This window comes from Suncus etruscus, chromosome 18, assembly GCF_024139225.1.
Source record: "Suncus etruscus isolate mSunEtr1 chromosome 18, mSunEtr1.pri.cur, whole genome shotgun sequence".
NCBI lineage: Eukaryota > Metazoa > Chordata > Mammalia > Eulipotyphla > Soricidae > Suncus > Suncus etruscus.
In genome coordinates this window covers 63,251,507-63,267,470 of record NC_064865.1, presented here as the reverse complement: position 1 = coordinate 63,267,470, position 15,964 = coordinate 63,251,507, and the positions used below count along the sequence as shown (strand labels likewise).

The 15,964-nt window shown below is 55.0% G+C and overlaps 2 protein-coding genes across 2 annotated transcripts in view; both read right to left on the bottom strand.

The window, feature by feature from the left end:
* Positions 1-15,964, bottom strand: part of SLC35B3 (solute carrier family 35 member B3) — a 301,880-nt gene that overhangs the window by 16,762 nt on the left and 269,154 nt on the right. The window lies entirely within an intron of this gene.
* SSR1 (signal sequence receptor subunit 1) lies at positions 5,513-15,833 on the bottom strand. The gene is made up of 8 exons (XM_049765124.1): positions 15,754-15,833; positions 15,284-15,396; positions 13,077-13,164; positions 11,826-12,088; positions 10,600-10,676; positions 8,666-8,744; positions 7,228-7,321; positions 5,513-5,743 (listed from the first exon to the last, which is right to left on the bottom strand). Exons 1-8 carry the CDS (start codon positions 15,830-15,832, stop codon positions 5,676-5,678), a joined length of 861 nt encoding a protein of 286 aa, XP_049621081.1. The 5' UTR covers position 15,833; the 3' UTR covers positions 5,513-5,675.

Here is a 15,964-nt window from a genome sequence, read left to right as displayed (position 1 = left end):
CCTCAATTCAGGCCACCAGAAGTGTTTGTAGCAGGACAGCCCCTGAAGAGGTTGACTGATGGAGGGATGGAGAATGAGGCCCTTTTCTTCCAGCTCGGAGCACGTGTCTGCCACCCTGTCTAGCCCACGGTTCTGAGGTGAAACGGCGGGTAAACAGCTCGCAGACAATCAGGCTCGTGGAAATATTTGCTTTATTCGGATGGACAAAACTGAAGTCCAAAGACTCCGATTCAGTTCCAGCCAGCAAAAAGCCTCTCGCCTTCCACAGACCCTTGCTCTTATAGTCCAGAGTCAGGTCCCACCCAATGGTGGGATCAGATACCAACCAATGGTGGAAGCAGAATCAGGTCCTACCCTGGGGTGGGGGCAGAATGCCAGGTCACACCCTAGGGTAGGGCACAATCACCTAATCAGATTAGGGTGAGCAACATAGTAATCCCCCAAAATATTTACATACACAACAGTGTTCCCAAACCTTACAAGTGCCCACCTTTCTCAGCCACTCTCATGGGCCAGGGACCCCACTGGGCAGGCAACCCTGTCCTACAACGGGGGGGGGGGGGGGGGGGAGGCTTCGATTTTGACCTTTGGTCCCCAGGCCAGGGCTTGCTATGAGCAGGGGAGAGGTCACTGAAGCAAGGCCAAGGGTAGGGATGAGGTCATGGGAGCAGGGTCCGGGGGTGAGGTAGGGAGGTGTCACTGAAATACAGCCAGTACCAGCATCAAGGTGGCACCCCTAACAGGGCTCTTAGCTTTGTCTCTGCAAGTTTGCCCTTCCCATGGGGCTGACCTTGGTCATGGAGACGCAGAGGACAGCTCTCACCGTGGGCTCCACCATGCGGCTGCCTTGCCGAAGCTGGGGACCATAGGCCCCATTGTTAGCGACTTCGGACCTAGAATCTGCTACGCACTGCTGAGCCCCAATCCGGCCCCTCTGACAGCGGCTACCAGGATATCATGTTCCTGCATGCCCCTGGGAGGACGCAGCCCACCATCGGTCTCAGGCGTCCCCAGGCCTACTCCCCACCACAGAGCCATGTTCAGGGTCTTCGTGTTTATTGCAGCCACCCACCATCGGTCTCAGGCGTCCCCAGGCCTACTCCCCACCACAGAGCCAGCCATGTTCAGGGTCTTCGTGTTTATTGCAGCCACCCACACAGTGCAGCCCTGGTGGATGCAGCTTGGTGTCCCACGGCGTATTTCAGGGCCCACCCCAGGGGCTCTGTTTTCTGGGCCCATCCCCTCCCGCCCTTTTTGAGGAGCAAGCAGCAGAGGCTCTGGGCGGGCAAGGGAGGCTTCCATGGTCTCAGACACAGTCAGCGCCGCAGCTCCCTCTTCCTGTGCCTGAAACAAGAAGGACATGGGGACCTGGAGAGGGCACAGATCCCGTGAGGAAGCAAGGAAGGCAACGTGCTTGCCAAGTGGACAGCAGCAGTTAGGCCCAGAGCCTGACACCAGAGGGGAGGCTGCAGGCAGGGTGTGCTAAAGCGTGGGGAGGTTCCCCGTAGTCCTACCCAGGGCCCCAGCACAGCACCATTTGGGGGAGGCTGAAAAGACACCCCTGGGGGGAGGCAGGCTGAATGAACTGCTGCTCCCCGCAGTTTCTCACAGGGAAACACCATCACAGCTCCAGGGCTCTGTCTAGCCAGCACCGCCCTGGGCATCTTTCCCAGTCAGTCCCCTCTGGGCATCTCTGGATGGGAGGCACTCATGGGAGTAACGCCCGTAGCAGAGGGGCAGCGGCTCACTGCATAACTGGCGGGGCCTCGCTGCAGTACCAGCTATGAGCAGTGGAGGGCGGACTGCAGCATGGTGCCGGGACCTCGCTGTAGCACCGTACCAGCCTTGAGCTCACCGCAGCATGGTGGTGGGTGCTCACTGCAGTGCCAGCCACGAGCAGCCGAGGGCAGCAAAGCTCAGTGCAGTGTGGTGGTATGCTCGCCGCAGTCCCAGCCATGAGCAGCAGAGGGCAGCAAACTGACAACTCGGTAATGGGTGCTCACTGCAGTATCACCCACGAGCAGCAGAGGGCAGCATGGTGGTGGGCACTCACAGCAGTCCCGCCAACGGGCAACGGAGGGCAGATGGTCACACCATGCAGCGGTTGGTGGGGAAGAGCAGGCTGGGCGGGACCCAGCAGCTATCAGTGATAGCCCCTCATTTCGGGGTACAGGTGAAAGGGGATCCCACTGATCACCCAAGCTGTGATCAGTGTCTTGAGAAACGACCTCTTTTCTAGAACCTTCCTAGCAGTCAGGCTCCACTTTTCTCCTTATGGGTGGGAGGGGGCGATGGCCTTTTTCCTGGGGGGTGGGCAGGGAAGGTGTACTGACTGGCAGCAGCTGCTAGGCGTGGGCACTGGGTGGGACCAGCAGCCACTGCTGTCCCGTGTCCCCCCCCCCCCCCGTTATGCTCAAAGGAGCAGACGCCCCACATGCAGCCAACCTGGCCCCAAAACACGCACCCGCTGGCATGCTCCTTCTCGGGGCCACACCCTTAAAGCCTTCCCGGTGAGCCCGGAGAAAGGGGCATGTGTGGGGCACAAGGTGGTCTGCTGCTTAACAGATGACTCGCACTGGTGCTCAGGGACCCTAAGGCGTAGGGGACTGAATGGCGGCCTACGGCCCCCCAGCATCACATCACGCAGGCAGCATGGGGCTCACGCCATGAGCCCCCGGCATACCGCCACTCCCATGTTCAACGAGGCCAGAGGCACAAGCAGCAGCTTCACAAGGAACATTCCAGGCTGTGGCCGAGCCCAGGGCACTCACTGGCCTGCTCCTGTGCTGTGGCAGGACAGGGTGGAAGCAGCAGCCGGGGGAGCGAAGGGTGGTGCAAGAGGGAGCTGCATCTTCCCAGGACTGCTGGGGGACAACAGCCTGCTTGGCAGGCCATGGAGGCCACTTCCGCTTCACGATCGGAACCCAAAACCTGTCTACAGATGCCGTGAGGACCGCTGGAGCAGCACGGGGCCAACATGTGTGCGGGGTTGGGGGGTGGGGTGGGGACAGGCAGACCTGGCCAGGAGCCCTGCTGCTCCCACTTCCACAGCTCAGGTTCGAGATGGGACCCAGCACATCTGCAGGGAAACGGGTGGCAGACCCCAGGAGCGGGCCAGGCAGGCCGAGCCTCTCCCCGAGGACTCAGCTGTGACACGGCCCTGTCTGGCCAGTCGACCCAAGCCCAGCACATGGCCAGTAGCCAGACCACGCCCCCGAGCTGGAAAATAACAGCCAAGAATAGGGAGTTTTGTTGAAAATGCAAACATTTATTGATTTCATGGCTATAAACCATTTGATTTGGACATCAAGTCAGGTAAATAAACCACATCAAGTGTATCTGGAAATGCGGTAAGCATAAGCTAACCTCGAATTTTCGAACGAGAAAACTAGGAAACAAAAGGGAACCTATGTCATAAAATTTCGAGATGTTTTTGTGGAGTTGGCTGTCACAACGGTGACATTTAAGGGCACAGAGCAGGGACCAGACACCCCAGTGGGCTCCAAACAGGCCTCAGATGAGGTGCATTCACACCCACACACATTACTGGCTGGCTCCAAGTTCCTCCGCAGCTCATTCACTGCGAAGCAAAACCTGCCTCCTGCCCGACATCCCTGCAGTCCCTGGCCCTCCCAGGAGCCCAGGTGGTGAAGCAGGGCTCAGGCACCAGGACACACAGGAAATCACTGCCCAGTGGCCACTCTGAAAGCAGCCATTCAAACCATGGCTGGCACAGCAGATGAATCAATCAAAGCAGAACATTTGCTCCAAATTAGGTCAAAAAGATCTGTGTGCGATCTAGGCTGCCTCAGTGTGCTTGAACGAAGCACGTGTGGGACAAAATCCCAAATACCACTGGGCGAGTCTGTATAGGCGACTCACTGAACCAGAGCCTGGGCCAGTCCCCCAGGCCAGCATGGGGCCTCCACTCATGGCCTGCAGCCCATGCCCAGCCACAGCTAGGTAGACCACATGCAGCGAGATGACCAGCAGATTAATTTCATAGCACCCTGCACTACCTGTGAGGCATCGGACAGACATGGACACACAAAAACATCTCAGGATTCTGGAAGGGGAGGGGCTTTTGCATTATTTATTTGGGGGGGCGGCACACCTGGCGGTACTCAGGGTTTACTCCTGACTCTGCGCTCAGGTATCGCTCCTGGCAGGCTTGGGGGACCATATGGGACGCAGGATCAAATCCTGGTCTATCCCAGGTTGTCCACGTGCAAGGCAAACACCCTTATGGCTGTGCTATCACTCGACCCTTCTGCATTATTTTGAGAAAACTGCAGTTTCTGTGAGCTCATGGAAAGGTTTCCGAATCCAAGATGGATTGGCCAAATCCATGAGAAGGGCAGAGACCCAACAGCACAGACTGACAATCTGGGCCATACCGCAAGGGACTGGCGGAGTGGTCGGCACCTCCAGTCCTGTTAGCTGCCACCGGCTTTGGCTCAGGGATGGACACACTCTAGGCCCATGCTGCTAGGGAGGAATGAGGATGGGTGACAGACTGACTGAGCAAGACAGATGAGGTTAAATCATCACCGTGACGTCATCGACCCTTTCCTTACAGAACAGACACAGGAGAATATGGCTTAGACGGAGGAGAGCCTCTCATTCATTGTGAACTTGACCCTTGATTTGGGCCGGCCAGTGCCAAACGAAGTTTGCTACCCAGGAAACAGTAATTCCCTTAAAAGGATCTTACAAAGTCCAATTTTGGTTCTGAGATCTTAAAATCATGAGATTTTAAGTGCTTAACATTTTGATTTTTTTTCCCCAATTGAATAAAAAGTTACACCAACAAAAAAAATCCCCCAAGGGGATTAAGGATTAAAAGAACTTTAAAGCCCAATCAATTCTCTTCCTGCAGCTGACCAATGGCTGGCATGTCGTTGGCCCCTCAAACTAGCCTGCAGCCAAGTGAAAGCCCAGACCAGATTCCTACACAAAGCAGATCAAACAGGCCCTCAGCAGAAACAGGGCAGACAAGGGACACACCCAGTTCTCTGCTCCCACAAATGCACCGTTTCCTTTTTTTGCTTCCTTTAAAGGAAGGGGGGGGCCTGAAATCAGATTTATACATTCAAACATGCAGAATCTCCCCATCTGACCATCGTGCTGCTAGAGGCATCCCCAATTTCCTGACTAGGGGCTTGCCTGTTTTGAGGGTGCATTGGAGTCAGCAGCAGCTGTTGTGCCTTTAGAACACCATGTGGGCACAAGCAAAGGGCACCAGAACACATCAGTGAGGCTGCCCTCAGCAGACACTAGGGCAGACAAACCCTGTGTCTGTTCAGAGCAGGGAGTTGAGGCTTGGGGGGGGGGGGGGTGTTGTGTCAGGAAATGTCCCAGAGATGTCAATACATCATACTTGGTGTTCTAAAGGCAGCTCAGGTAGTTCAACAGTGATTCTGGGAAGATACTGCTCGCTTGCTCTCGCACACACGCACCCAACCACCCAACCACACGCGCGCGCGCGCGCACACACACACACACACACGGATTTTAATGGTTTTAAAAAACCATTGTGTTACTTTAGAAAAATGGCCGCAGCAAATGTCAGCGGTGTTAGGCCCAGACCAGGAACCAGGCCTGAGCAGGCCACACTAGGCGGCGGCTCTCGCGTGCATCCCCGCAGGCACACACTGCATTGCTGCACAAGCCATTTACTCATCAGATCCTGCCGATCTCTTCTGGGCCCGCTTCCTGGGGACCCTGCGAGGCGAAGCTTTGTCTGCAAAGAGAAGGGAGGTCTCATTAGCCCACAGATGCTGGACCACAGAGACACTGAATATTCGCTTGGAGTCTAGCCACATATGTGGCTGAGGGACTTGCCCTGAATATGGACAACTTGGTGTGGTCGCTGGCACCCCAGCATCACTGGAAATGAAGGACCCCAAGCACTGCAGAGCTGCTATGCAACCCCGCCCACCCCCAAAAATCATTCCGTGCCACGAAATTTTTACGTTCTCATGTGAGAAAGCCACATTGCACTGGGTGCCTGATCCCACCTGGAACAACACCCAGAGCTAATGTGCTCAGAGTGGCACTGAGGAAACAGGAAGGACAAAAAGTAGGATTCTAAGAGGCAGCTATCACTCTGTGGACAGGACCCTTCTGAAGAGTCTCAGAGCAAACAACAGGACTTGATGAGACCAGGAAAACAGCCTACAAGTACCCAGAGCTCTTTCTCCATGAAGAAACCTTCAGCACTCAAGACTCAGAGGTAACTGTCCCCAAAGCCAGCCAGGGCTCTCCCTTGGCAAAGCCGCTTCTCTCAACGTGCTCGGCTAACGTGCTCGGCTTCTCAGCCCAGTGAACACTAACTGCTCTACTCCACGGCTGGCGTCCCGCTGAACCCCCTCCTGAAGCCATGTGGGCCATGCAGGCTGCTGCCATCGAGACCCACTTTCCTGCCCTGCTCCCAGCAGTGTCTGCTGCAGCCTGGGGTCTGGGACGCCGCCATGCCAGGTGGGTGAGACGTGGGTGTGCACTGTGCAGGGCTCAGAGCACCCAGAGTCCTTGATCTCCAGGCTTACCCCTGGGGGCTTATCAGCGTGCTACTTGCCCTGGACATTGTCTGTCCAGAAGTCTCCAGGCAGGCGGAAGTCCCAGTCTAACTAGAGTGGACACAGCACTGCCGTTGCCAAGAAGGTGCTGTCCCTTGCACCATGGCTCCCTGGCACGGGACATGCCTGGAGGTGCTTGGTGCTGAGCTCAGGGCCCCACGTATGTCTAACCTCTTACCCTCTCAGCTCTCAGAAAATAAACACCTTTCACCATGGATGCTGACATTCCTTCGAGAGGATCCCCAAGGAACCAGCACAAACACTTCGAGGCACAGGAGGCTCAAACTGGTGTCCAGCCCACCCAAAACATTGAGATCCCCTCCCCCAGGACAGGATCCTGACTGGGACACCAAAACTGAGAGTGGGCTGGCCGAATGGGGCAGAGTAAGGTGTGCAACAGACAGGAGTGGCCAGTTTCAGCACTGCAAGCAGCTGTGGCCCTCTCATGGTGCCACCCCAGTAAGAAATGGGAAGTCTCACCTCTTCTACTTTGCACTGAAGCGACAGGAGAGAAGAGAGAGAGAGATTAGCAAGACAGACAGCCACTCATTGCTTTCCGCTGCACCCAACCAAGCCGACAACGGCCGTCCCTCCACGAGCACGGAGCCACGTGCTCTGGGACCTCATGGGAGTGAGGACGGGCACTCACTGATCTGATTCAGAGTCTCCTGTGGGATCCAGCTCAGGTCCACGTCGTTCTGGCTGGCAGTGCCCATCTCTACTTTCTGCGGGGGTCTCTTACGCTGTGGGAACAGAGACGTGTTCAAAACTTCAGGAGTGGGCACACTGTGCGTAGGGACTGAAGCGAAGAGGGCATCTGCTTTACACAAAGCAAAACTGAATTCAATCCCTGGCACCACATATGGTCAGGTCGATCCCCTGATCACTCCAGGAGTGAAACCTGAGTGCAGAGGCAGGAGTAAACCCCTGAGCATTGCTGGATGCAGCCCAGGGGGAAAAAAATCAAAAAAGGAAGTTTATAGGAATGAAAATAGGGCAAAGAAAGAGAGGGAAATGAACAGCTAGGTACTTAAGTATTTTTCTTTTTCTTTAATTTGGATTTTAGGGTCATACGTGGGAGTGCTCCTGGCTCTGCACTCAAGAATTACCCCTGGCAGTGCTCAGAGAACTATGTAGGATGCCAACAACCAAACCCGGTTGACCAAGTACAAGGCAAACACCTTATCCACTGTACTATCTTTCCAGCCCCATATGCATTTCTCTCTTTTTTTTTTTTTTTTTTGGTTTTGGCTTTATGGGCCACACCCGTTTGATGCTCAGGGGTTACTCCTGGCTAACTGCTCAGATATTGCCCCTGGCTTGGGGGAACCATATGGGACGCCGGGGGATCGAACGGCGGTCCTGATCCTTGGCTAGCGCTTGCAAGGCAGACACCTTACCTCTAGCGCCACCTCGCCGGCCCCTGCATTTCTCTTTTAAAGACACGTGCTGGGTCAGAGCAATAGAACAGCAGGTAGGGGTTTGCCTTGCACGCAGCCAACCTGGGTTTACTCCCCGGCATCTCCTATGGTCCCCTCCATTTTGAGTACCAAGTATGGCCCACACCCACTTCCCACCCAAGAAAAGCAAGTGTATTAAGGACATCAAGGCGGACACTTAAGTGGGCTCTGGATTAATGCTTACCAAGCACTTAAAATGTATAACAAGACAGTAACAACTACAAGGGCAGCAATTGTTTAGGGCATAGCAGAATGTGGCACACAGAACACAAACTATTCTCCCAGAAGGACAATGCGTGTTCACTGTCCTGCTGCGATGTTAACACCTGCGATGTTAGCCTCTCATGACTCTTCCTCCAACTGCTAAGGAGGAACTTGCCTGTGGCTGAGAGTATTAAAGTAAAAATCAAAGGCGTATTACAGACATAATTATAAAATCGCACACAATATGTGGAGCGCAGGAAGTCCCGCTCTCTCTGAGCTGAGGAAGCACAGTTCTCCAAAGTGGACACTGGGAGCCCAGGCCTGGCCGAGGTACTGAGCCTAGCCTCATTCCGACTTCTACCAAGAGATGCAGGGGATACCGGGCAAGGAATCAGGTGGCTCAGACCCACAGGTGCCCTTTACCTTCCGAGATTCCAGGAGTTGATGGAGACCAACCACCACCAGGAGACCGAGACCAGCCAGGAACATGTACATGAAGATCCTGCAGTGAAGGAGAGAAAACAATGGCTCTAGTCACAGGAGACACTACCACTAGCTTGATGTACTCACGGAGCAAGACTTAAGTCAACGAATAATTCGTGAAGTAAAATGTGGAGAATTCACTAAGAGCTAGGAATTTTGCATTTTTACTTCTTTATCTGCAAGAACGACTAGTTCTCAACACCAACTACCACCATTGAAAAGAACCATCACATTCAAAGGTCAGCTAAAGAATGCTAGTAGGTTCAGTAGCCCTTAAATATTACTACGCATAAGTTTTCTTAAAACTTTTTTGGTAAATTTATATACATATTTATTCATCATTCATTTTACATATATATATATGCATACAGTAATGAATAGTTCTTTACACACAAACAACTCCCTCTTCAGGATAAAATCTGTGAGGTTGTCAATAGCAATTTTATTTTTTGGTTTTAGGGCCACGCTGGTGGTACTCAGGTTCACCCACGGCTCTATTTTTAGGGTAATTCAGGGGAAAAGAAGACCATGGAACATAGGGGTGCTGGGGATGAAAGGAACCTCGGTTGTCACGCAAGCACCTGCCCATTCTATTTTCTTTCTGGTCTTTGTTTTGGGGGGGAAGTCACACCCAGTGACGCTCAGAGGTGACTCCTGGCTATGCGCTCAGAAATCACTCTGGCTTTGGGAGACCGTATGGGACACTGGGGGATCAAACTGCGGTCCATCCTAGGCTAGCGCCAGCAAGGCAGATGCCTTACCACTCCACGCCATGGCTCCGGTCCTCTTTCTGGTCTTTACATGGCAATTCTAGAAGCATTCAGTTCAAGCAGGAGATTTGCTTATGAGCACAGGGCAAAAAGGAGTTTGAAAAGGGAGCACTAAAACCAACATTCTTTACTATTACTTTATTTTTAAAAACTTGGGAGCTGGAGAGATAGTTTGTCAGGGAAGGCATTTGTCTTGCACGAAGCTGACCAATGTTAGATCCCTGGCATCCTGTATGGTCTATACACCTGAGCATCACCAGGCGTAGCCCCAAAACAAAACAAAAACAGAGCTTGGGAGTGGATTTGGAGCCACACCCTGCAATGCCTGGCATCAACTCCCAGCCCAGTGCTTGGGGAGTTGGAGGGGGCCTCTAGCAAGTCACAGTCCTGCCCTTTGAACCATCTTTAAAGAGACATGTCACACCAGGGATGCGGATCAGTGGCAGATTCTGGACCATGTGTGTAAAGCATCAGGCACCCTGACAGAGAATTTTCAAGAGTATTTCAACAATCCAAATCCAAAGCGATGACAGTACTACAGGAAAGGTTCCTTCTTACATGTGGCTAATCTGGGCTCAGTTCTTCACACCCCGTATAGTCCCCCCAAGCCCCACCAAGAAAGACTCCTGAGCACATAGCCAGGAGTAAGCCCTGAGAACTGCTGGGTGTGACCTCAAAACAAACTAACATACTTGGTTTTTTGGGCCACCAAAAATCAGAAATCGCTCCTTGGCAGGCTCGGGAGACCATATGGGATGCCACGATTTAAACCCAGGTTCGTCCCGTTCAGTCGAGTGCAAGGCAAATGCCTTATTGCTGTGCTATCACTCTGGCGCCAAACTAACATCTTGGGACTGGAGAATGGGACAGTGGAAAGGACACTTGCCCTGACCTACCCAGTCTGGATTTGATCCATGCAACCATAGGATCCTTGAGCCACATATTATCCCTGAATGCAGAATGCCTTATTCCTATAAAGCCTTAGCAACATCAGGTGTAGCCCAAAAAATACCAAAACATGCCCTGTTGGAATGCCGCGTGGTGAACATGTGGGACACCAGAAACCAGGACAACCAACAGCCCTCACCCACCAGGGCTACTCACGTCTCTCCATCGAGCCCATCTTCTCTCTCGATGATTGTGACTGTCTGATTGAAGACAGCGTCTTGAAATACGTTGCCCTGTGTAGAATCAAAACTGGAAATGAGACACACTGAAAATTTACTTTCAAGATGCCTTGAAGCTGTTCTCTGCATCTATCCCGAGGCTCCCTCCTCACTCGAGCAAATACTGGCCAAAGCCCAATGATGCCCCATGTGGCCAAAGCTCTTGCCTGCTCCCTCCAGATGTGTGAGGTCAAAGATACAGGCGCGTGGGCCTCAGCACAGCACCTACATAGCCTCCGAGGCCCCAGGGCCTGTCCTGGCACTATGGGGGACAACAATCAAAGTAAGGACTCCAAGCTGCCCCCGTAGCAGTGGCACCAGGAGATCAGCACAGTCCAGTCCGTGAGGAGGCCCCACAGGCAAGCAGATAAGTTCCAGACACCTTCACCAGGTGGCAGTGACCCTCTCTCATGGCCCTGAAAGTCATTCTGTTCTGCCTATCTCCATCTGTAACCACCCAAGGTGCAGGGCCACTGGGGGACAGTGCTTTCTCAGCACCACCCCCTTCTGCAGTGACACCATGCCAGGTTGGGGGGGGGGGGGCACAGCCAGGTGATGCTGCAGACCAGTGAATGAACACGTGTCATCTGGGGGACAAAGCTCAGTTCTAGTTCTGCCAGGGCTGGGCACGACCTGGACTCGAGCCCACCAGGTGCTGCCCCGCCGCCATTCCCTGAAAGGTTGAATTCTGTCTAGAACTGAGATGAAACCCAGCATCCTCCAGGCCACTCAACTGTAGAACTGAGAAGATTCTATCCTGAGTGCTTCAAGAGGAGAGACATAAAGCACACACTATGCTATGACGCGGATCTGCGTGGATCCTGAGGCACGGGCCCCCGGATTTCACAGGTGGGCTCCAAGGGACAGAGCCAGGAGGGGATATTGGCAAAGGAAACAGATGGGGTCACAGCTGAGGGAAAGCTCTTCTGCTGATATCTTAATGCCTTAAACCTGATCTGAGGCGCCGCCCCCACCCCACCTAACCCCCCACCACAAACTGCTCGTTTTCATCTCCCAAGATAAAATCACCTTCAAGCAGGAAAAAGGACAGCACAGCAGTGTCAGGAGGGTGGACCAAAGGCCCCTCTTTGCTGGCCAATCTCCAAATACCCTGCAGTTTGGCCCAGACATCCCCACCCCACCCCACCCCTGCCACAGACTCACACTCAGATCCTTGTAGTTAAGGTTGATGACCAGCCCAAAGGGCCGGCCGCCCATGGGCTCGGCGGGGATGAAGGAGTACTCGAAGGTGGCCTGTCTGCGGGGTGGCACCACAGTGTGGAGAGGGAGCGCCGTGAAGTTCTGGATGTAGAAGTGGTAGTCGAGAGGGTAGCGGAAGGAGGCGTCCAAAGAGTCTACAACGAAGTCCTCCGTGCCCTTGTTGGTAAAGCCCACCAGGAACTTCACGATATTGTTGGCTGGGAAGTCTGAGGGAGGGGACGTGGGAGTTGAGCGGCACAGAAGCTGCATGTGGCCGACTGGCTGGGCCCATCTGCACAGGCACACCCAACCTCTCACGCCACACTTGGGGCCTGGTGAGTGTGTAACAGGGGCAGGTGGCAGACTGCTGTGGGGCTCCCCATCTCCAAGGACTGCCTCCCCTCCCGTCAGCATCTGCTGTCTGTGTGGCCAAAGGCAAGAAGCAGACCCGTCTGGGAGTTTCATTCTAGAGAATGGGGTGTGTTTGGAATAAGTGAGGGAAGGGCTGGCCAGTGCAGCTACAAAGGAGATTATGAAAGGCAGTGCCCAGAAGTGGAGCCAATGGCCAAGCGAAGGGAACCAGTGGCTTTATATCCTCGTGTGAGATAAGGATCCTATCACAGGCAGAGCCAGTCTTGGGTCTGAACATCCAGAACTGACCAGGTTCCCCATGACCTAAAGGCTCTCACACACACAACACACACCCCAACCTCTGTGTCACCCCTTGTGAAAAGACCCAACCATCGCTGTTGTTTGGGGTCACGGTAGGCAGCAGGGATGTCCCAGGACAGGTGCTCTCCAATGGTTTGGGTCATCACCCCTGCCCTCTATTTTATTCAAATGAATCAAAAGTCCAATGAGAATTTAATCCTAACTGCCAATACCTCGGTTATGGTTATGTACGAAACTTGGCTTATTCTGCTGCCACAACTCCTGTCGTTTACAAAGTCTTTCAACTAGCCCTTTAATAGTAGCCTAAAATAGGCAGGACTTTAGCTGCCAGGGGCCGGGAGTGTGCCTGGGGAAGGGAGGTCCAGCCAGAAGAGGAGGATGAACTAAGCTTTCTAGCATCCTGCAAGCCCTGGAAGAGCTCAAACCCCCGGAGAGACACATGGCTGGGTTTCCTCCACCTTTCCCAAAGAACGGCCACACACTGCCTGGTTACCTTGCCCTTTCACAAAGAACATGCCCCTGACAGTCACACAATTGGGTTACCTTCTCCTTTCACGAAGAGGATGGTCGTGTCAGCACTTGGCGAGGCTGCAGGTTCACCAGATACATCTTCTTCCTCTTTATCTTCTACCTAAAAAAACATTTGAATGGGATTACTGAGATGGAGTAAGGCATTGCTAACAAATGATTGGGGACAAAACATCTACCACATCTACCAGATGGTGGCAGGACACTGATCTTATTCTATCAGTTAAGACACCAGAAACACACATACTCATTCATAACTGATTTATATCTTGGGTGTGTGTGTGTGTACAGGACCCACACACACACTTCTAAATGCCTTAGGTTCAAAGCATGGGCTAGCAAACTAGCAAAGTGCTCTGAGAGGCTGCTGAGTGAAGGGGACCATGGGTGCTGAAAACAGTTCCCTGGCTTCCACACCTGCACTTCAGCACTTCTGGGCCTGAGCCTCTGAGGTGTATATGAACACGGGCTCTGCAGAGTGGGACAGCACAGTCAGATGTGCCAGACTCACAGGAACTTGAAACAGAACAGTGAGGGCAGAATCACAGCTGTACAGGAGCACAAGTCCAGTCCCCAGCACCCAGTAGAGTCCTCTGGGTACCACCAGCAGCAACTCCCAAGCACAGAACCAGGTGTGACTCGGAAACCTATACAAGAAGGGCCAGGCTGGCTGAGGAATGCGACTTTTACAATGGCCATGGGGATTTGTACAAAACCCCAAAGGGACTCGGGGCTGTGAGAGGTGACAGAGGGGTCCCAACCTCTGAATACCTACAAATGGACACATTTACTCCTGTGTACACGAGTGGCTGCCACAGGGTCCGAGCCTAGCACCCTTCTCAGTCATCAACCCACATCCAAAAGGCTGAGACTGGACTCAGGGTTAGTCAGGGCAGTGGCAGTTCTGGGTTTCAGCCTCCGGTGTCTGTGGACCTACATGCAGCCACAAGGGCCCGAGAGTGATCAAAGGACTTCAGCTCTTTGTGTGGGTGACCTGACCCCCCAACCCCAAGACCAGGAAACACAGCTGAGGGTCAGAAAAAGCCCCAGGAGACAAGACAAACACACACACACCGACACACAAAAAAAGATATGGGGCTGGTGAGGTGGCGCTAGAGGTAAGGTGTCTGCCTTGCAAGCGCTAGCCAAGGAAAGGACTGCGGTTTGATCCCCTGGCGTCCCATATGGTTCCCCCCAAGCCAGGGGCAATTTCTGAGCGCTTAGCCAGGAGTAACCCCTGAGCATCAAACGGGTGTGGCCCGAAAAACCAAAAAAAAAAAGACAAAAAATAACCCAAAAACACTCCAGGCTCCACTAAGCTTGAAACACTCCAGACCCCCTTGGCACAGTTGCTGTCTGCATAAGGACAGGGCCATAGCACACCTGGCCGGCAGCTGGCAACCGTCCCCAGGCTGGGTGTGGGGTGAACACGAGGTAACTACTGCCCAACCCCCATAGGCACCAATTGGGGTGGGGGAAGGCCGAAGATTCCTGAGAGCATACTGGGGGTGGGGGGGGGGGAATCACAGAGGCTTAATGCTAGGTAAATTCAGATGAGGCTGATAAGAAAGAGGAAGCCAGCACAGAGCTGTGAGTGGCCGCTGTCCCCAGAAGGACAGCCACGAGGCCGCAGAACATCAGGAGAGCACAGGCAGGGAGGTGGCAGGAGTTGGGGTGACACGCGCTGGGGTAGGTTCCAGGTGGGAGACCGGGAAGATGAAGCAGACAGAAGGCAGGATCGCAGTGGTTCCTCGTCGCACAAAAAGCAGAGTCCAGGGGGGTGAAGGGCAGGAGCCGTGTTAGAAGGGATGGGACGGCCCCACACAGGCGGGAGTGCAAGGCCGGCGAAGTACCAGCAGGGAAGCAGCTTTAAGATGCTCTGTGCGTGGGGCTGGGGAGAGGGCATGGAGGTGAGGCGTTTGCTTTTCACGCAGGAGGGCTGTGGTTGGAATCGGCCTCCCATGGGGTCCCCTGTGCCTGGCAGGGGCGATTTCTGAGCCTGGAATAAGCCCCGAGCCAAAAACTAAGATACACTCTGCAGGGCGCTGAGAGCAAGAACGGGGGACTCGCTCGATGGTCCCTGCCCTGCTGTGGGAAGCAGCGGTACCCCGAGACGTGTGGGGCGAGCAGCGCGGGCGCCGGGCGTGTCAGCAAGCAGCGTCCAGGTGCTAAGGCGAGCACCGAGTGTCCACGCACGGACCCGTCGACTCGCCCATACAAACCAGGTCCGTGGGCTCGTCCTCTTCCACCTCGGCCTCCTCCTCTTCGTCCTCGACGACCGAGTCTTCGGCCGTCTCTTCGTCCTCCGTCAGGTCCTGGGCGGCCACCAGGGGCCCTGCGGGTGGACACAGGCGTTAGGGGGCCGGAGGGGCCGGGCGGCTTCCAGGGGCCGCGTCCTCCGGCCCCCCCCCCCGCCGTGGCCAGCTGGGCAGCTTCCCGACCGGGAGAGGGGGCGACCTGGGCCCGCAGACGGACCCCCACTCGGGCGTGGACGGGGAGGGGACGGGAGGGGGGCCGGGGCTGCTGAGGTGGCGCCGCACGGACACGTCAGCCCAGCCAGCGCGGGCCGGGGGCGCCCCCGAGGGCCGGGCCTCGCCTCGCCTCGCCTCGCCTCGCCTCGCCTCGCCCGGCCTGGCCTCCCCGCTGTCCCTTCGGCCCTTCGGCCGTCCGCTCCCTGCGCGCGCGCGCTCACCCGCGGGCCGGCCCCGGGGCACGAGGACGCCGGGCAAGGCGAGCAGGAGCAGCAGCAGCAGCCGCGGCAGCAGCCTCATGGCGAGCGTTCGCCCTGCGCGTCCGCGCCCGTCACTCGCTCCGTCCGTCCGCCCTTCCTTCCTTCCTTCCTTCCTTCCGCCCGACCGTCCGCGAGGGCCCGAGGGAGCCGGAGCCGGAGCCGGAGCCGGAGC